The sequence below is a fragment of the Eptatretus burgeri genome, unplaced genomic scaffold (genome assembly GCF_056783735.1).
Source record: "Eptatretus burgeri isolate ZD-2024b unplaced genomic scaffold, Ebu_testis_v1 Ebu_testis_scaffold_3170, whole genome shotgun sequence".
Taxonomy (NCBI): domain Eukaryota; kingdom Metazoa; phylum Chordata; class Myxini; order Myxiniformes; family Myxinidae; genus Eptatretus; species Eptatretus burgeri.
This window is the reverse complement of record NW_028225118.1, coordinates 42,501-62,500: the sequence shown is the minus strand read 5'-3', so window position 1 is coordinate 62,500 and position 20,000 is coordinate 42,501. Positions and strand designations below refer to the sequence as shown.

General features: G+C 46.3%; 4 protein-coding genes across 9 annotated transcripts in view; 3 read left to right on the top strand and 1 right to left on the bottom strand.

Annotated features, from left to right (window-relative positions):
* Window positions 1-112, top strand: part of LOC147006477 (uncharacterized) — a 2,872-nt gene extending 2,760 nt beyond the window's left edge. Inside the window, exon 4 of the mRNA XM_085868684.1 lies at window positions 1-112. This exon is cut by the window's left edge and continues 43 nt beyond it. Within this exon, the coding sequence (XP_085724810.1) occupies window positions 1-112 (112 nt within the window).
* Window positions 113-599: 487 nt separating this feature from the next.
* On the top strand, window positions 600-8,525 carry LOC147006476 (uncharacterized). The gene is made up of 3 exons (XM_085868702.1): window positions 600-731; window positions 7,832-7,929; window positions 8,148-8,525. The coding sequence occupies exons 1-3, from the start codon at window positions 662-664 to the stop codon at window positions 8,418-8,420; spliced, it is 441 nt and encodes a 146-aa protein (XP_085724828.1). The 5' UTR covers window positions 600-661; the 3' UTR covers window positions 8,421-8,525.
* Window positions 8,526-12,947: 4,422 nt separating this feature from the next.
* Window positions 12,948-20,000, bottom strand: part of LOC147006475 (uncharacterized) — a 7,128-nt gene continuing 75 nt past the window's right edge. Inside the window, exons 1-4 of the mRNA XM_085868683.1 lie at window positions 19,988-20,000; window positions 19,400-19,451; window positions 18,695-18,786; window positions 12,948-15,307 (exon numbers count right to left, since the gene is read on the bottom strand). The exon at window positions 19,988-20,000 is cut by the window's right edge and continues 75 nt beyond it. Coding sequence (XP_085724809.1) covers window positions 14,649-15,307; window positions 18,695-18,786; window positions 19,400-19,451; window positions 19,988-20,000 — 816 coding nt within the window. The 3' untranslated portion in view covers window positions 12,948-14,648. The remainder of the gene's footprint in view (window positions 15,308-18,694; window positions 18,787-19,399; window positions 19,452-19,987) is intronic.
* Window positions 19,042-20,000, top strand: part of LOC147006474 (uncharacterized) — an 18,644-nt gene continuing 17,685 nt past the window's right edge. For 4 of the 6 annotated variants that reach the window (XM_085868695.1, XM_085868691.1, XM_085868693.1 and 1 more), the window contains exon 1: window positions 19,483-19,498. The gene's annotated coding sequence lies outside the window, so the exon portion shown is untranslated. Of the gene's footprint in view, window positions 19,499-19,567 lie in introns of those variants that run through there. The other 2 variants (XM_085868701.1, XM_085868700.1) reach the window with 2 other exon arrangements.

Here is a 20,000-nt window from a genome sequence, read left to right as displayed (position 1 = left end):
CTTTTTGAGAGAGGTGTACGATGCAGGATTGTGGGATGAAGAAGAATGGAATCGATATCGAGGTAAACAAGTGTTGTGCTGTGTACAAGCCAATCGCGCTGTGTACGTGTGAGTCATGCTGTGTGTGTGTGTGAGTCATGCTGTGTGTGTCATGTGGTGTCAGAGTGAGTCGCGCTGTGTACGTGTGAGTCATGCTGTGTACGTGTGAGTCATGCTGTGTACGTGTGAGTCATGCTGTGTGTGTTTCATGTTGTGTAAGAGTGAGTCGTGCTGTGTACGTGTGAAGTGTGGTGTGTAAAAGAGCCATGAGGTGTATGAGTGAGTCGTGCTGTGTAAAAGAGTAGTGCTGTGTACCAGTCGTGCTGTGAAAAACAGTCATGTGGTGTACGAGAGTCGAGCTGTGTACCAGTGAGCCATGCTGTGTACAAGCAAGACGTGCTGTGTATCCCCAGTGCTGAGATGTATCCTTATAGTCAATTTATTAATTAAATAAAACAGTGAAACAGCAGTGCTCCGAACAACAGGACTCAGAGGTAATTTACCTGTTCACAAACATTATTTTTCAGATCCATTGGCAGAAATGATCCTGGAAAAAGAAGAAGAAGAAGAAGAAGAAGAGGAGGAGGAGGAGGAAGAAGAAGAAGATCATCATCTTGACAAGATGGGTGTTGACCTCACATTACAGGTGTCTGACATGAGTGTGATTGATGAAGAGAAGAGAGAAACCACAGGTAAACACAGCAAACAAGTACACTTCCCTCCACACACACCTGCTTCCCTCACCCTCACCTTCGGGGCAGATGCAGCACGAGGGAACTGGTTGTTATGATGATATGCTAGGTGGTCATATTTTGGACCATTAGCTGTGTGTTAATCAGCTGTCGGGATTCTAACCTTGCTTGTAACTGTGCATTATTCAAACCTTGCTTTAAAATGTTGCTTTAAATGTTTCAGGCTACCAATGTTCCATGCACCCCACTGTTTTTGGACAGAGCCCAGCTGTTCCTGTTTCTTGGAAACTAAGCCCTTATCACCCTTCCTGTTGCCCTGTGGTGGTGTGCCCTTAGTGCGACCTTGGAGAGAACTGTGGAAGTGTTCCTTCAGTGTATGCTGCCCACACATTCCTATTCTCAGTGATCACCAAAGCTTTGCCTTTGTTATCAGCAGGTGCTAGTGAAGGAGTGTAGGAAAGTTATTAGTTTGCAAGGCTTGCATATCTGAGAGTTGTGTAGGTGGCTTGGAAACTGTGGTTGCATATCTGAGAATTGACCGATTCAACTTCCCCTAGGGCCCGAGGGAGGGGGGAAAGAAGCCCACTGCCACATTTATTTCTTTTACTTCTTTGTTTCCTTATCCCTTAGCATACACTTTTAGTCCACACCCAGTTTTTCCTTTACACTTTTAGTCCACACCCAGTTTTGCTTTGTGTGATTATATATGTGATTGTTTTGAAGCATATTCTTAATGTGGTCCGGGGGCACCTGACTGAAGGGCCTTTGGGCTGCATTCCGCATGCGTAGTGCCATCTTCTGAAATAAATCGTATCATTCGAAAACCCTCATTCGACTCTGTCATTACTCGGCCGAGTGAAGAGTCATAACAATTGGCGACGAGGATGCGATGCGACTGATGCTGGCGGTGTGGACGGCGGGACTCCACTTGGTGTACAGCGATCACAAGGGTTCAGCTAAAGGTACGTGGAAATTGCACGTATAGGGCACCTAAGACAGGGAGCCCTAGTTAGGTGAAAACTGTACACTTGGTGGGCAGTGCCCCGCTGGACGCAGCTCCAGGATCTGCTCGGATCAAGAACTGTAACGGTAAAACATATGAGGTGATTCGAATGCGGTTTGTTTGAAGGGCACAAAGAGGGCTGGCAGGCCGTATGTTAGAACCGGTAAGGGTCGAGGATAAAGGTATCCGTGTGAAATAAGGAGGAAACAGGTTGGAATCCTGTACCAAGAGAGGAAGGTTAGAGGCCTTCATTGGGTTTGAGCTATTAGGCGGCGGGTCGAAAGGGATCTCAATCCCGGTGTAAAAGGAGAAACGATTTACAGCTATTAGGCGGCTGATTGAAAAGGGATCTCGGTCCCGACGTAAAAGGAGAAACTATTTACAGCTATTAGGCGGTTGGTAAGATAAGAACAAAAGATGGGGAATAACTCTGCAAAGAACATAGAGTTACCCAAAGGAACAACACTTAAAGTTATCAGTGAAAGTGGAAAACACTGGAGAGCGTTTGCAGCGTGGCTAACGGAGTCACAAAGAGAGACAGGACGTAAGCGATTTGATTCAGAGGGAATCTTGAACCAACGGGAAAAGAACACAAGGTTAATGAGCCAGGAGAAGGGCTGTTTGTAGAAGTTACCTGTTAGGATGGATTTGGGGAGACAATGTGGTGGGGAAAGGTTGAGTTTTGTGTTAGACGTAAGTTGAGTGTTCCAACCTGGAACTTGTATGTGTGGAACAACTTGTATGTTTGTATGGAGATAATGATGGGTCGTCATCGTCAATGTGAAGACTTTGGACGAGGTGAATTGCGCACACCAAATCTGGAGGAAGGACCATGATGACCGATTCTGCACGTGTTGTTAATTCAGTGATGGGAAAATGTCATTGAGAGAGTGTGTGTGTGTGTGTGTGTGTGTGTGTGTGTGTGTGTGTGTGTGTGTGTGTGTGTGTGTGTGTGTGTGTGTGTGTGTGTGTGTGTGTGTGTGTGTGTGTGAACTGGATGGGGAATTGAATAATTAAAACCACTTCAGCAGACAGTTTGTCAAATGGGATGTCAAATGGACCAACGTTCGGATTTTCTCATGGTCCGATAAACTCTGTATGCTGTTTTGGCTTTGAACACTGTACGTGATAAATGGATGGTCTCCACGGAGCATCATTTTGATTTTAAATTCAAATTCAGTTCTGTTTCCACTTTGCATGTTTCGTAAGGCTGATCGACGTTACGGGTTCGTTTTAACGTCAGTTTCAATTCTGGTTTCATTGTTGGGGTCATTAAGCATGTTTTATACTTGATTTTCGTAAATCTGGAAAAAAACTTATTTTATGGGGTTTTGCGAGTCACATGACGTGCCATAGGATTTAACAGGCGCGCCGAAAGCACGAAATCGTCCCATCGAAGGACAGCTTATCGTGAGGGTTTACGAAATGGATTAGCACATTTTACAAGATGGGGACGCCCTTCTTAGGATTCTGTAAAATTCCGATTTAAAACGAACGTATTTGAGATGTCGTCAAATATTTGTTCCGTGAGTTTGATCGTAAAAACCAACGCGCTGATAAGACGTATTGCTCATGTGAGTGCGTGATGACGTAATCACGCATGGGCCCAGCGCGCTTTGTCAAACTTGAAAGTGAAATTAACACCCTGCTGTGAATGTGCCTGCTTGTCGGAGCAATGTACAGGAATTTCTCGAGGCGGCTGATTTTGAATATGGTGGACAAACTAGATTTTAAAGAGATAGCTTTGTGGTAAAATTAATTAATAAGGACATTGACGTTTCAAAGGATCGCTCGATTTTGTGTTTCGAGGCGAGTGCACGCGCTATCGGAACATGGAAGCGACAATGCTTTGAAACAAGGCTGTAATATATATATATATATATGTTTGTTCCGGTTGTTGTTGTTGTTGTTGTTGTTGTTGTTGTTGTTGTTGTTGTTGTTGATTGGGCTTCGTGACCGGAAGAGGAAAAGAGAAAAAAAAAAGAGACGCGGAAGAGGCGCAGGACCGAGGGATTTATGATGGATGGTGTTGTGGTAATGAAGTGCCGTGTTGTGATTAGCGGCAACGGAGATTGGGCGTATGTGGCGGCACTGTGTATGGGGTACTGTGGCTGGTGATGACTCGGTGGCTGGTGATGACTCGTATGCCGCGTGCTCCGTGGAGGGTCGTGCTGGAACAGTAATGGTATGTAGTATACTGTATTAGGAATGGTGTACTCTGAGGAATGTAATTGGGATTAGAGTATGGAGTTTGCCTTCAGTATTATGTGTACAAGTTATTGTATTTTGTTATTCTTACCCTATGTATATTTATGTTGTTGTAGATATGCGTATGGGTTTTGTGAGAATAAAGCCGATCGAAAAGGTTTATTGTTGATTACTACAACAGATGGAAAGGAGGATTTAAATGCTTTGAACAAGGAACGGATTTTATTTAAAGTGGGTTTATCTTTTAGCCGCGTCTCGCGTAGTAAACGCCGGCTCTAAGAGTTCCGCGTTGTTCTTATTATTATTCTGGTGAAGACAAAACCTTTAGGACGTGGCTCTTGGACACATTTGTCCTTGTTTGCATGTCAGACATCCAAGAACAAGGACGTTTGGTAGGCTACGCACTGATGAGGATGGCGGTGTTTTTGGGAAAATTACGGGCGGGGCTCGTGCTGTTTGAACACGCAGCCATCGTGGGCCTTGACGAGGGAGCGTTTCGATTCTCTGCCTGTCGGGGTCGAGATGTTTGTCTGGAAGCGGACAGAAAAGCATGTCTGTTGTCTTTATATGAGCCTCTATCTGTCAGGATAAATTCATTGGATTTGGGAGGCATAAGCGGAATTAAAGGGATGTAGAGGAATGGTTGCTGAGCAACGACATCGATCTGGAAGGAATGGAATTGGCTTTGCACTGCACTCACTGTTGACTACGATGAAACAGGGCAGGATTATGAATACGTGGCCAAAGCACATAGAGATTACACCGTCAAACGCTCTCTGATGACAACCAACCGATGGATCGGGAAGGAAGGGCGGCGGTGGAGGTGAAACAAGCCGCCAGAGACGCGAACTAATGAAGCACAGAGAAGGACTAGCACCGTACATCTCGATGGCAGTTAGTAACGGACATAGTGCAGGGGAGTTAGGAAGAATGGTGAACAGATTGAGATGCGCCCCAGAACCACAAGATGGGGCAACGAACACCAGAACACTTTACTGGCCGTCAGACAAGGAGATGGATGGAAGGTATGCTTGCCTGATCAAAATCCACAGTAGTGTACAGTAAGGTCTCTGGCCTTCACGTCCACTCACCACGCACCCAGAGCAACTTCCAGTCCTGCAAGCTCTAGTCATGGTGGGAGCCTCGTACGGAGGTATCATTTAAAAATAATCTTTTACACAAATACTTGTCATTATGTTGCAGTTGACTGCAGTGTTCAGTGCAGTGGCATGCTGTAAACCTTGTAGTAACGGAGACAGTGACAGAACCTTTGACGACACAATATGCAACTCCTGGTACTGACACTACTCCTTTGTGGGGGGACCTATCACTAGGCAACACACTCAAGCCAAAGAAACCGTATACACCTCCGTGGCAAAGGGGGGACGTCAGAAAATGCAGAAAAGACAGAAGTGGCTTGGCAGAACAAAACGCAAGACAAAACCCAGTGGGGGCACTTTGCACAAATAGGATTCATATGGGGTCAACACGCATCTCCTAATTACCCAAGTTCCATGGGCCCCGAAAGAACCCTTTTGGAGTACAGTTGTGAAATCTTGTGAAAATACAGTAACCTCCCAGAGAAGAACACATTTCACTTATAGGTGTTTTCACCTATAAGGCTTGAAGCTCTCACGAGCGATCGAGTGGAACGCAAGGAGGGTTACGCAGGGTGGAGATCTATATTTCATGACTGGGAGACTGGTTACTGCGCCTGGTAGGGGCAGCAATCCTAATCATCATGGGAATCATTTTTGGAGTATTTCTGATCAAACGTCTCATTTCCATTTGTCTAAAGAAATGCTGTGAAGCCTCACCCCTCACCCAGGCCATCATAATAATTAACAGCGAACTCATGGAGGAAGACCCCGAGGACCTCTGTATGGGGCCACAGCCAGACCCGACCCCACCAGCTGAGGAGCCAACAAGGTGTTCTGGCGGAGGGCGCCCTGGGGAAGACTCTTCCAGGTATTACTGATTACTCAACGAACTTTCAAGTGAAAAGGTAAGCCAAACATGGACTCATACATCTCACTACACACGAAGATACAGGAAGTTGTAACAAGAAAGAAAGGAAATCTACAAGTAAAATGCTGATGGAGGTTTATGATAGATGTGGCAGTGTTTTGACTAGCATATGCATAATCATGGAAAATGGACAATACCAGATAGTGAAGGAATGTATGGAAAATACTTGTATGACCCTTATATGTAAATATGCATCTCATGAGACTCTTTTGTCTTCTAGCGCAAGTTGAGAAAGGAGCTTACACCATGCCTTGAGCGCTCACAGTGCTGCTCACCCATTAATACATTTGCATATTGTAAATATTATTGTTGTAATTAGTGTTGAGTATAATTGCCTAAATAATAATGTTGCTGTTAATATTGTATAGACTTGTAGTGCCTTTAATATTGTGTGGACTTAACATCAAATTTGTATATGACAACTTAATGGGAGACTTGTGGCAGTGGGCAAGATAAAAGGCAACAGAAGCTAACCTGAACCACCGGCAGTTGGGGACTTCTCATTTGGGGAATGTTGATGGCTATCCACGGCATTTGCAAATCCCGTTTGGCAGGCACGGGGGCCTAGGGGTAGCTGCTACAGGAACCAAATAGGGGTCCACTCGGTTGGTGAGTATCAGGTGTGGCTGGGTATGGTCAAAATATGACCAAGGAGGGAAACTGTTATGATGATATGCTAGGTGGTCATATTTTGGACCATTAGCTGTGTGTTAATCAGCTGTCGGGATTCTAACCTTGCTTGTAACTGTGCATTATTCAAACCTTGCTTTAAAATGTTGCTTTAAATGTTTCAGGCTACCAATGTTCCATGCACCCCACTGTTTTTGGACAGAGCCCAGCTGTTCCTGTTTCTTGGAAACTAAGCCCTTATCACCCTTCCTGTTGCCCTGTGGTGGTGTGCCCTTAGTGCGACCTTGGAGAGAACTGTGGAAGTGTTCCTTCAGTGTATGCTGCCCACACATTCCTATTCTCAGTGATCACCAAAGCTTTGCCTTTGTTATCAGCAGGTGCTAGTGAAGGAGTGTAGGAAAGTTATTAGTTTGCAAGGCTTGCATATCTGAGAGTTGTGTAGGTGGCTTGGAAACTGTGGTTGCATATCTGAGAATTGACCGATTCAACTTCCCCTAGGGCCCGAGGGAGGGGGGAAAGAAGCCCACTGCCACATTTATTTCTTTTACTTCTTTGTTTCCTTATCCCTTAGCATACACTTTTAGTCCACACCCAGTTTTTCCTTTACACTTTTAGTCCACACCCAGTTTTGCTTTGTGTGATTATATATGTGATTGTTTTGAAGCATATTCTTAATGTGGTCCGGGGGCACCTGACTGAAGGGCCTTTGGGCTGCATTCCGCATGCGTAGTGCCATCTTCTGAAATAAATCGTATCATTCGAAAACCCTCATTCGACTCTGTCATTACTCGGCCGAGTGAAGAGTCATAACACTGGTTACATCATTTCTCCATGAGGTAGCTGTGCCACTGATGCAGTGCTCCATGTTGTCAGGGTTGGGCATGGATTGTGAATTTGTTTGGGGGGGGTCTCAGGTGATGACTCACCTCTTGAGTAAAAGACACATAGGGATGAGATCTTCAATGTCCACATCCTCATGCTAGCCGAATGATCCCCGGGTTAATGTCCCTCCACGTTGTAGTCGTTGATATAACCTGGATGGGTTTATATTCGTGTCAGGAATCGAACCCACAACGAACGGCCCAAAGGTAAGGAGATTTCACCTCCAAACTCACCTGCCAGTCCATTTTCGGTGTTGAGATGTGTCAATGTCATAAATAAATTAATGAAACAATGATGTACCACACCTGGAAAGGTAGTTTTTAACCTTTGAATGAACATTAACCTTCAGATCAGGTAACTGAGAAAGCAGAACCTGATGTTGGGCAGTACCAAGACCTGCTGAGAGAGGCTCATGGCATCAAGATTCCCACCGATGAGGATGAACAAGTATGTCCAAAAATCTTTAATTGCCTTTGAAACAACCAAGGAAGTCCTCTTGATATAAGATTGGGTCTCTGTTATATTCTTGTTGAAGTTTGTTCTTATTCCGATGTGTCACAAGAAAGTAACTACAGATTTCTCCCATTATTCCCCCACAGGAACAACTTTACCCACAATCTAACGAAACAGCAACAACAATTAATTCTCATGATATTGTCACACAGATTCCTGTCGGTGGTGAAGAACCCATGGAGGTGGATGGAGATTGCACTGTGGAGCCCATGGATGTTGACTGTGACTTCCACGAGGAGTGTCCCAATACAAGGGAACAACCGATGGATGTTGACCGGGATGATGTGGACAATCGTGATCCACATGAAGAGCCGATGGAAATAGACATTGACTTTTTTAAACACGTCCTTCCATACAGGTGGAAAAACATGATTTTTCACAAACCGAAATTGGACACTTTTTCCCTGATATCTCCAAAAATGTAAATGCGACAACAACGGGTGACCACTTCCGAAGCTCGAAATGAGGAGCTGCTTCATGTGTTAAAATTTGAGAGGTGCAATTTTAAATAAAAACATTGTTGTTGGAAAACCACACATTTCAAAAGTGTGTCGGATGGGTGATGTTGGCCACTTTCAAGATGCTGTTACATGTGGTTAAGAGGGGTGTGGGAAGCTGAAACCTTGCACGTTAACTCGATTACTGATGGAGTTTATTGTGTGCTCAGCTCGACCCTGCAACTTCTCTTCTTCAAAGGCGATGGCTCTGGACTAGAATCGGTAAGGAGACAGTCAACAAAGCAATCCAAGGAGTCCATCAGGTGATTTATTACTTTTGTATTTTTCATTGGGTCTTGATCGCTCATTCTCACCCTCGGACAACTCCATCATTGAGAAATATTCCGATGCGCTGGTGCCCCAGCATCACATCTGATGAGTCTAAGAGGTCTCAAAATTAATGGGATATCTGAAGAGGAGGACGAAGGACTAACCCTAACAGCTCTCACATCTCTGGTAATACCACCTCTCTTCCAGTCTCACTCCCTCTGCTTATCTCACTCTTTTTCATCCCAAAATCCAGGTTTTCCGCACACCCCAACTCTTTACTCACTTCTGTGGATCTACCTTCTGGAGACGGTTCAATTCCGTCCTTCCCTCCTGAATTTGAGGATGTGTTGCAGCAACACCTCACGTCATCTCCCATCCTGACCTGCAATCTTTATACCCCCACTTACCCCCGACTGGCCGTCTCACTCCAACCCTCTTCGGTGTAGGTGACTTTGTTTCCTCCCCTCCTCTCACTCCTCTTTTTCCTCTCCATTCATTTCCTGGTTTAGTGTGTCCCACAGCAGCCCCAGTGTCAACACTTTGCCGTTTTACTCTGTGCCACCTCACTCTTCCATGAGCCTCGATCTTGTGCAGAAAAACAAAGACAGCATGCCATGTTATTCCCAGTCTTGTTTGACATGTGACGCTTTCCATCATTACTCCAATGAAAAACATAGCCCCGTGAGGGACTGATGGTTACTTTGAATCCCAAAATCTGAGGAATTAGAGAGGGAGGCCGTGGCCACCGTTCCAGGGGAGATACGGCTATGAGGAGCAGCGCTTAAGGTCATGGCATGGTCTCGATGCCTTGTGGTGGATTTGGTCTGTATCTGTCTGGCAGTTTCTGAGAAGATTATTTTTTAATAAAATACCAATATTTTGGGTAAACTCCCCCCCCACCCCCCTTTCTCTAAATAACAACTGAATGGTTCGATCTCTGGGAGGGCGAAACGAGCGAAGAGAAAGGAGCGTGGAAAGACGAAGGTGGAGCCACACGTCTCGGAGGCGGGACCAGCGTTCTGGCGTCACTCGCCATTGGTCCTCATCGTGGCCCTCCCGTGGCTCTGCCTTCGTCTTTCCACGCCCCTTTCCCTCCGTTCTGGCATCGCTCGCCATTGGTCCTCATCGTGGCCCTCCCGTGGCTCCGCCTTCGTCTTTCCACGCCCCTTTCCCTCCGTTCTGGCCTTCTTCGACTTCACACTCCTGAAATATGGAATTTTCAGTCCAGTAAATTGGCATATCGCTTCGTTGGTGACGTCAATCGAGAGAGTTTTTGAGGCATAAGCGATTCATTGTTTTTTTCAAATTCTTTAAAGATCTGTGCAAAATTTGGGATGTCCGTGACGTTGTGTTCGTCGCATCAAACACACGCACAACCCGAGATGTCATTTCCTTGATGACGTCATTCCTTACTTCACCTGTGAACAGCACCAAATGCACAATTCAGCCTCTTTTTAATAAACCCGATTCATCATTGTCGAGATAAACTGGAAGAGCTGAGCGGCTCGTCCGTTATTCCTCGTCAATTTGATTACATGAGACGTTGACCCTCTCCGATTCCCAAGAGACATCCACACTTGAAGTGCCCATAGCAGACCAAAATAGCCGTCTGCACGCGCAGGTGTGCAAGAGTGGTGTTCACATGGTCGAACTGAGGGGTCTCGTGTGATGATGACACTGGGTGAGCGTGAGGCACCTCAGCCTGTTCACCTGAACAAACCTGTAAACTACCAGCAAGGTGTGCCAAGTCGCTGGAACCCATGGGATTAAGTCGTTCCCACCTTAACATTTATGAGAACAATGAATAACACCGACCGGTGTGAAGCACGAGAACAACACTCGTTTAAACCGCTGGGAACAGGCTCCGACGCCAACATGAACATGAACACACCTCCAAAGGGAGCCTGGTCTTTTTATCCGCTCCCTGAGCGGAGCGGAGCCTCGGTGTCGGATGGTCTGCGCGCGCTTGGTTGGACAGGGATCAGGTGTGTGGATGCGCTGTTCGCTCCTGATTGGACAGGGATCAGGTATGTGGACGCGCTGTTCGCTCCTGATTGGACATGGATCAGGTGTGTGGACGTGCTGTTCGCTCCTGATTGGACAGGGATCAGGTGTGTTGACGCTCTGTTCACTCCGGATTGGACAGGGATCAGGTGTGTTGAGCGGTGTTCGCTCCGGGTCAGGTGTGTGGACGTGCTGTTCGCTCCTGATTGGACAGGGATCAGGTGTGTTGACGCGCTGTTCGCTCCTGATTGGACAGGGATCAGGTGTGTTGACGCGCTGTTCGCTCCTGATTGGACAGGGGTCAGGTGCGTGGACGCGCTGTTCGCTCCTGATTGGACAGGGATCAGGTGCGTGGACGCGCTGTTCGCTCCTGATTGGACATGGATCAGGTGTGTGGACGTGCTGTTCGCTCCTGATTGGACAGGGGTCAGGTGTGTTGACGCGCTCTTCGCTCCTGATTGGACAGGGGTCAGGTGTGTGGACGTGCTGTTCGCTCCTGATTGGACAGGGATCAGGTGTGTTGACGCGCTGTGAAAACTCCAACTGAACAGGAAGGGGAGCCTGGTAAAGCGCTAGTTCAGTGGAGGAGTTGTGAATGGGAATGGCAGGGTGGTCGGTTTGTCGGACCTAAGGATTTAAAGACCTGACTCAAAAACAACTTCGCAGCGCACGTACACTTAATTACCCATTACACAAGGGGCGTTGTTGTCGTTGTTGTTGGTGGTGTAAAAATCCTAACTATAAAATAATTCACAGCGCACGGACAATTAATCACCCATTAAGCATAGGACGGGACCCCACCGAGAAACACAAACTTACCGATGTAACTGATCTATAAGGACTCTGGCTGTTGTGTGCGATGGGTTCCAGATTCGTAACAATATGTGGTGAGCAGTGAGAAGGACACCCCGATTCACCACCCACAAAGCGGATTCGCGACCCCTCTTTCAATCTTCACGACCCCCTATTGTTGGGAACTCAAGCTCTTTACCTGCTCAGCTTTTCCTCCAACAAAACTTTCTTACTTTTCAATAGATTCCCGCCCTTTCCTCCATGAATGTAAAACACTGTACAAATCTAAAATGTCTGCCATCTCTCTATCCTCTGGATAATCGGCCATCACTCTGCCCTCAATGATCTTGCACCCACGTTGACCCTCAGTGGATACAACGTTAAATCACTCCCACTTTAACAAGGTAAAGGTAACCTAGCAGAGAACCAGGAATCAGCAGGTATGGAACGCAAGCATCGGATGAGTCTCAAGTGTTGGATGATGGAAAACATAGCTCTGGTCTTTCCAGAGGTCGTCCTCTCCAGACCAAGTTCGACAGGAGAGCTATGTGTGGGACCGGATCCATTGGTGTGTGAAGGAGAGCTTGTGGAGACAATCAGAACGTTGGTTTTTGGTTGAGTTTGATCCCGTCGGGAATCGAACGCAGATGAGACAGCTCAATGGCGAGTGGGAGGTCTAAAATGTCCCATCAAGGACTCGATGATGAGAAACCAGCATCTTATCCGGATGGGAGGATACTCCTGGTGTTTGCTTAACGAGTCACATGCGGAGCGGTGAACACACCTGGGATGATGATGAAATAAAGTCGTTGGAAGAGACGACGAGACCACCTGCAGAATGTGTCCCCAAAACGACAAGTACATCGATCACGTACGAGCATGGTGTCTGCCCTGTGATGATGTCTGCCCGGCTGAGGATCGAAACCGTCGTGATAAAACACCTGCCTGCGGGCGACATCATCTCGCGATCCAATCGCAAGCACCGAGCAGGTCACGTGTTCAGAAGAAGCAAGTGCGGGTGATGCCGGGAATCTCAGGTTCTATTAACGCAGTGGAACGTCCCGCAATCCACAACCGATCTTCACAAATACCTTCACTGCCAAAAAGATCCACAAGGTCGTGATTGCCAGAAGAGACGAGGGAGGGTTTGCACTTTCAAACACCGAATACAACAAAAACAACAACAACAACAACCCCAAGCAAGTTCAAATACAATCGTAACGTAACTCACCTGCTGCTCAAGACTCGACAATAAAGTTCCAGGACGACGTTAAGATGAACAATTTGGTCTCCGGTCACAACACAAAGGTCTTCCCAAAATGGCCGAGGTCAAGTGGGTTTACACAGGTAAGCGGCTTTAATACAGGTAAGCAAGTTAAAACAGGTAACTTTCAGGCAAGCAAGTTTATTCAGGTAAGCACCTCACCACGGGTAAACAGGTTTATGCAGGTAAGCACGTTTACACGGGTAAGCAGGTTTATACAGGAAAGCTTTGCTTTGGACAAGACATCTGCCGTCGCAGCATCTTTCGAAAGGAATGGAAGAAGGTAGAGCATGTGCTGAAGACGTTGTCAGACAACTACCAGGTGTTGGATTATAATTGACTTGCACATCAAATTGCCATCAATGAAAAAGTATCCTTGTCTCCCAACAATGGGTGGAGGCCCTCAATGTCAGACATAAGATCAGGGATATCTCTCGAGTCTGGATATAAATCTCGTGATTTCGATACAGTCTGGCATCTCGCCTTACTCTCCAAACTCTACGTCTGTGGCATCCAAGACAAAGTCCACTCTTGGGTTACTGACTTCCTCTACTCTCAAGGCAGTGATCTGGTCCCAGTCCTATTCCTAATCTCCATCAACGATCTCTCTGACTCTCTGGAAAAAAAAAATCCCCTTTGTCTACTTGCTGATTACTCCACCCTCTGCCAGGACATCCATCATCCTTCGGACAGGCAGCAGCCTCTTCCCTCTCTTCAGATGTCTTCCAATCTTGAAAAATCTCACACTCTCTCCGAAAGGACCGTCTGACAAGCCAGTCACCGACTGGGCATCCTCCGTCGTGCAGTCCTTCCTTGGCACACCTGAACTACGATGCTCTGACAAGGCCTTCATCCGCAGCTCGATGGATCACTTCTCTCCCCTCTGGGCTGGCTCCCCTGCCCCACATCTTGCTCGGCTTGACGTCGTGGAAACACAGGCCTTCGAGTTCATTGGAATCTCTCGCGATGAAGCTGAGTCTATGGGCCGATCACTTCGCCATCACTGACAGGTCGGTGGTCTCTCTGTCTTCTACCACCTCCTTTCTGGTCTTGCACACTCTGCCATCTTCGTGCTTTGTCACCCCCAGGTTTCTGCAGGGAACACACGCTCAACCATAAACCCCCTTCTGGTGAAACGACCTCAATCCAGGATCATTGCTCACCTCCCACTCATCCGTTCCTCTTCTTTCCCGCCTGTGAAATCAACTTACACATCCTCTTCAACCGCATTCTTCCCTCCTTGTCTCAAAGACAGCTGTTCACCACCATCTCAGATCATCCCCAATCCAAAGCCATGATCTTTTCTTCCCTCGTTAACCCCACCCAATCCCACCTCCTTCAAAATTTAGAGTATCTCTCTCCTGAGAATTTGCTTCTGCGTCCATCTTGTCCACCCCGTACGTCCTCTCCTGTCCCTCATTCCTCCCCACATCTATTTGTCCAATTCTCCCTCTATTTTCTCCTTCAACCCTGCTGTTGGTGTTCCCCCTCGCTACTGTTCATTTTGTCCCGTTACGTCCTGATCCGTTCAGTGTTCTCGCTCGAAGGGGTCTGAAGGGTCTTTTGCATCGTTTGGGACTTCAGGGACTTTAGGTCTTTTGGGGTCCTCGGGGACTTTTCGGTCTTCGGGGATCACGGTGGACACGTTCATGAGCTTTCGTCCATTTGATACTTGAATCGATTCCGCTTTAAATGATGTCGGAAGAAAGATTAATACTGTGAGCGTGACAAACGCAAATAAATCTCGGGTACCCGAAGGACCACGCGTGTAGCATTTGAGGTATTCATATGGGAATTGCAACGTGAGGGTTCTTCGTCATCCACAATTAAAAGTTTCTGAGCTTGAATGAAGGTCCAAAATTAAATCCATCACGTCTAATAAACACAAACCTCAAGTGAACGAGTTCCTTGCGACCGTGGTCGATGAGAAAGCACTCAAGTTTAAGGACAAGGTCCCGTGGTGAGACCTCTTGGTGTTCGCTCCGTCTTCTTGAGGCCTGTCGCGACACGAGCCCTTCGTGTTGTACATCGAGCGTACACTCAGCCTGCTCGTCCTTAGGATCAGAACCCGGGCCCAACACCACACTCAACTTGCTCAACATGTCAGCAATTGGTTTCTCCTGCGTCTTGACTTGTTTGGCCCTTCTTTGAAAGTGCATCGCTTCCTCATTACTCTTGTCAATGAGACTCGTGAGCATCGAGGTGACCCGTCCGGTACTCGTGTCATCGTTCACCACCTTCGCACTCATCTCTCCCGCCGCAGTCTCATCTTCTGCCTGCAGGTTGGTTGGGTGTTCCATGGGTCTTGCACATTCATCGGCGTATTCCGTGCGAACGGTGCCGGTTCCCTTCACCGTGTCCGACGGAGTGCGACGAGTCGTCCCTGCCGGACAGGTGACGGCACCCGAGTCATCGCACGTGCCACTGTCCATCGAGGTGTCCATCTCCCCACCGCCGATTGCTGGGCAAGAAGAGTGTGCTGTACCTGTGAAGAAACCATGGGAATGAATGAATAAACAGCACGAGTACGTGGTCCACCATCATGATCAATGAAATAAGTGACACGAACACCGGGTCAAACTAAATGAGGTCAACGTGGCGAAGCCAAGATGAAACTAATTGACCACAAGGTGATGATAACACCAATTATATGTAGATAGACGAGCCGAGCGCAACCATCGCTTCGCTGACGGACCAATTAGTCGTCCTGTGTGCCAAGTGAAGCCATATTGGTCGCTTTGGCATCACTTTGCAGACTCAAAACAGCCTCTGAGTCCGTGGCCACAAGCCCATGTGACTTCCCTCACAAAGTTGTATCGACACCATGAGTTCGCAGTTTGTCGCTTTGAAGATGTGGTTGTGAATTAGGAACAGCAGGTCGTATTTTTACCAAACCAACCGACAACGAACAAACAAAAAAGAGGAGGGAGATGGGTGGGGTAGGGAGAGAAAGAAGATGGGAGAGGTGGTGAGGGAGAATATGTGAGGAGCCGAGTGAGGGGGGAACATGGGAGGGGCAGGGAGAGGTGGAAGCTGGGTCTAGCAGGGTGAGGTGGAAGCTAGGTCGAGCTGGGCGAGTAAAAGCCATCTCATGTAAAAAGAGAATGAGAATAACTTGATTATTCTGGAACTGAAAGTCTGATAAACCACGGAAAAAAGACATAAAATGTCACAATCCTCATGGTTTTAGTAATTTTCACAATCCTCATGGTTCTAGTAATTATCACAATCCTCATGGATTTAGTAACTTTCACAATCCTCATGGTTTTAGTAATTTTCACAATCCTCATGGATTTAGTAATTTTCACAATCCTCATGGATTTAGTAATTTTCACAATCCTCATGGTTTTAGTAATTTTCACAATCCTCATGGATTTAGTAATTTTCACAATCCTCATGGTTTTAGTAATTTTCACAATCCTCATGGTTTTAGTAATTTTCACAATCCTCATGGATTTAGTAATTTTCACAATCCTCATGGATTTAGTAATTTTCACAATCCTCATGGTTTTAGTAATTTTCACAATCCTCATGGATTTAGTAATTTTCACAATCCTCATGGTTTTAGTAATTTTGACAATCCTCAAGGATTTAGTAATTTTCACGATCCTCATGGATTTAGTAATTTTCACAATCGTCATGGTTTTCGTAATTTTCACAATCCTCATGGTTTTAGTAATTTTCACAATCCTCATGGATTTAGTAATTTTCACAATCCTCATGGTTTTAGTAATTTTCACAATCCTCATGGATTTAGTAATTTTCACAATCCTCATGGTTTTAGTAATTTTCACAATCCTCATGGTTTTAGTAATTTTGACAATCCTCATGGATTTAGTAATTTTCACAATCCTCATGGTTTTAGTAATTTTGACAATCCTCATGGATTTAGTAATTTTCACAATCCTCATGGTTTTAGTAATTTTGACAATCCTCAAGGATTTAGTAATTTTCACAATCCTCATGGTTTTAGTAATTTTCACAATCCTCATGGTTTTAGTAATTTTCACAATCCTCATGGATTTAGTAATTTTTACAATCCTCATGGATTTAGTAATTTTCACAATCCTCATGGTTTTAGTAATTTTCACAATCCTCATGGATTTAGTAATTTTCACGATCCTCATGGTTTTAGTAATTTTGACAATCCTCATGGATTTAGTAATTTTCACGATCCTCATGGTTTTAGTAATTTTGACAATCCTCATGGATTTAGTAATCTTCACAATCCTCATGGTTTTAGTAATTTTGACAATCCTCAAGGATTTAGTAATTTTCACAATCCTCATGGTTTTAGTAATTTTCACAATCCTCATGGATTTAGTAATTTTCACAATCCTCATGGCACGGAGTTAAAGGGTTGGCTCATGTATATTTAGAACTAAAATGGCCACCAGTCCACCATCTTTGATCAGCTCACAAAATGAGATGAGGTGTATGTGTGTGTGTCATCATGTACTGTGCTTGTGCTAAGTTTGAATAAAATCGGACCGCGCATGTCCGAGAAATGGTTGGAGTGACGTTTAATTTACTAATAGCCTCCAGTCGGCCATGTTGAATCTGATCTCGAAAAAGCATGACGTGCATATACATACGATCGTGTATTGTCTTTGTGACAAGTTGGAACAAAATTGGTCTGTACATGTCCGAGATACGACTGCGGATGGATGCACGGACGGATGAGTCCCAATCCACGAGCCCCCGTTTCAGACGAAGTCCAAAGGGACCCCAATAATGAATGATTGTGAGTTCCTGGATACCTCCAATTATCCACCGACAAGGCCTTCGTCCACAGATTGATGGAGTACTGCTCTCCCCTCTGGGCTGGCTCCCCTGCATCACATCATGCTCAGCTCGATGTCATGGAAACCAAGGCCTTCAACATTATTGGAATCTCTCGCACTATAAAGCTTCGTCAATGGGTCTATCGCTTCACCGTCGCAGATAGGTCGGTGGTCTCTCTGCCTGTGGAATCGATTTCCACATCTTCTTCAATCTCATTCCTCCCTCCAGGTCTTCAAGACTGCCGTTCACCATCGTCTCAGATGGTCCCCAATCGAAGCTCATGATCTTTTCTACCCTCGTTAACCCTCCTAACCAAATCCCTCCTAATTGAAATTTTTTTCAGTTTTTTTCCTCCTTGGAGTTTCCTTCTCCGTACGTGCGTGGTTTACATCCTGTCTTTCTGTTACGTCCTGATCCGTTCAGTGTACGAGCTCTTCCACGAGCCTCGACTATGTACACCCAAAAAAACATAAAAAATAAAGAAACCACGTGAGCTAAACATTGATTTGCATCAACGGAATCAAAAGCAAAAAGGGAAAGAGAAACAACATCATCATCATAACATTCTGTTGGCTTCGCGGTTAGGGTGGTGGCTTGGGATCTGAGGGTCCTGAGTTCAAGCCCCCTTTTTACCCATTGAATTAACACCGGGGGTTGACTCAGCCTGTCATCCTTCGGAGGCCGGCGAAATGAGTACCAGTGTACTGGTAATAGGGGGTACTGCATCAGCGGCACATCCGCGCCCATCCCAATGATGTAACCAGCAGCCCAAAGGCTGTGCACGAAGGGAAGGGAGTATTGATTGGTTTATAAAATCTGGTGTTGGTGTGGTGCAGGCGTGATGGGCCGAACGGCCTCCTCCTGCGCATAATTTCCTGGTAATCCTTGTAAATCATCAAATCACTGGTTAACTCAATAACCAAGAAACGAATGTTCCCCCGTTGTGTCCCTCTGTACCCTGCTGTCGGTGTTTCCCACAACGTTCTCCTTGTCCTATTGTGTTCCAGCTCTTCCATGAGCCTCGACCTCATGTAGAAAAACATACCCTGCCGTTTTTCCCCCACTCTGTGATCAAAGGTAAACTTACCTGTAACGTCGCATTCGTAGTCACTATCAACTGGTTCGTTCTCCTTGTGGCCGAGCCGAGACGAGCATCCATCACGGCCGCAGGACTCGGACCTGAAACAACGTTTTCGGAGTCACGTGGGGGAAGGTCAACAGGAAAAAGGGCGAGAATTAAACAAACAAGTATCACGAGCGATTACAAAATGAAAGGAAATTTACCTTTACAGGTCGTCCTTGTATTTCCTCCACACACAAGATACACGTCGAGCTCGCCAGAAAATGGCGGAACCATAACGCGGACGTCGCGGCGTGACGTCACCACGTCGACTCGTGACGTCACGCCGTAACTCCGCCCCCAAACACACAAACAACTTCCGCCTTCACGGAAAAATAATATAAAATGGTAAAAGTACATCTGGTGTTGATGGCAAGAATCGTTCTCCCGCCAAAGCCGTTTTGTACCGATGAAGAAGATTCCCTAATACAGCGAAGAAGAAGATTATATTGTCCTGTTTTGAAGAAGAAGCTGATAATCTGAGGAAGAAGATTTCTTATCGTAGCGAAGAAGAAGATGCCGTGTCAATGACGAACACGTGCCATTTGTGATGAAGAAGAAGCTGCATTCTTGTGCTGAAGACGATGCGTTGCGTTTGAAGACCGACTTTGGACGATGAACGTCAACGTTGCTTCTTTATAACCGCAGGAACTGTTCTTCCACTACACGGACCATTTGTGCACCCGGACATCAGCCTTGCGTTCTTTCATGAGCTCCACAAGATCTGTTACAGTCCACACCGTGTGGTAAAACGTGGGGGCGACAAACCGGGTAAATATTTGTAAATAAAAACCGTGTGGGGGGGGGCGACAGCAGGGCCGAGGGACAGAATAAACGGTGACGGACAGGAAGGATGAGGGGGATGCCAGAATGCAGGGGATGGGTGAACGGGGGTAGAAAAGATCATGGGTGTGGATTGGGGATGATCTGATGTGGTGGTGAATGGCGAACTTGAGAACTTGGAGGGAAGGATGAGATTGAAGAGGATGTGAAAGATGGTTCCACTGGCAGGAAAAAAAGAGGAACGAATGAGTGGAGGGGTGAGCAGTGATCCATGGTTTAGGTCGTTTTACCAGGAGGAATCGATGGTGGACCGGGTGTGCCCTGGAGAAACCTGGGGAGAGGTGACAATGAGCAGAGGGTGCGAGATCAGAGAGAGAGAGAGAGAGAGAGACAGAGACAGAAAGACAGAGACGTATAGAGACAGAGAGAGACAGAGACAAACAGAGAGAGAGAGAAATAGAGAGAGAGACCACCGACCTGTCTGCAATGG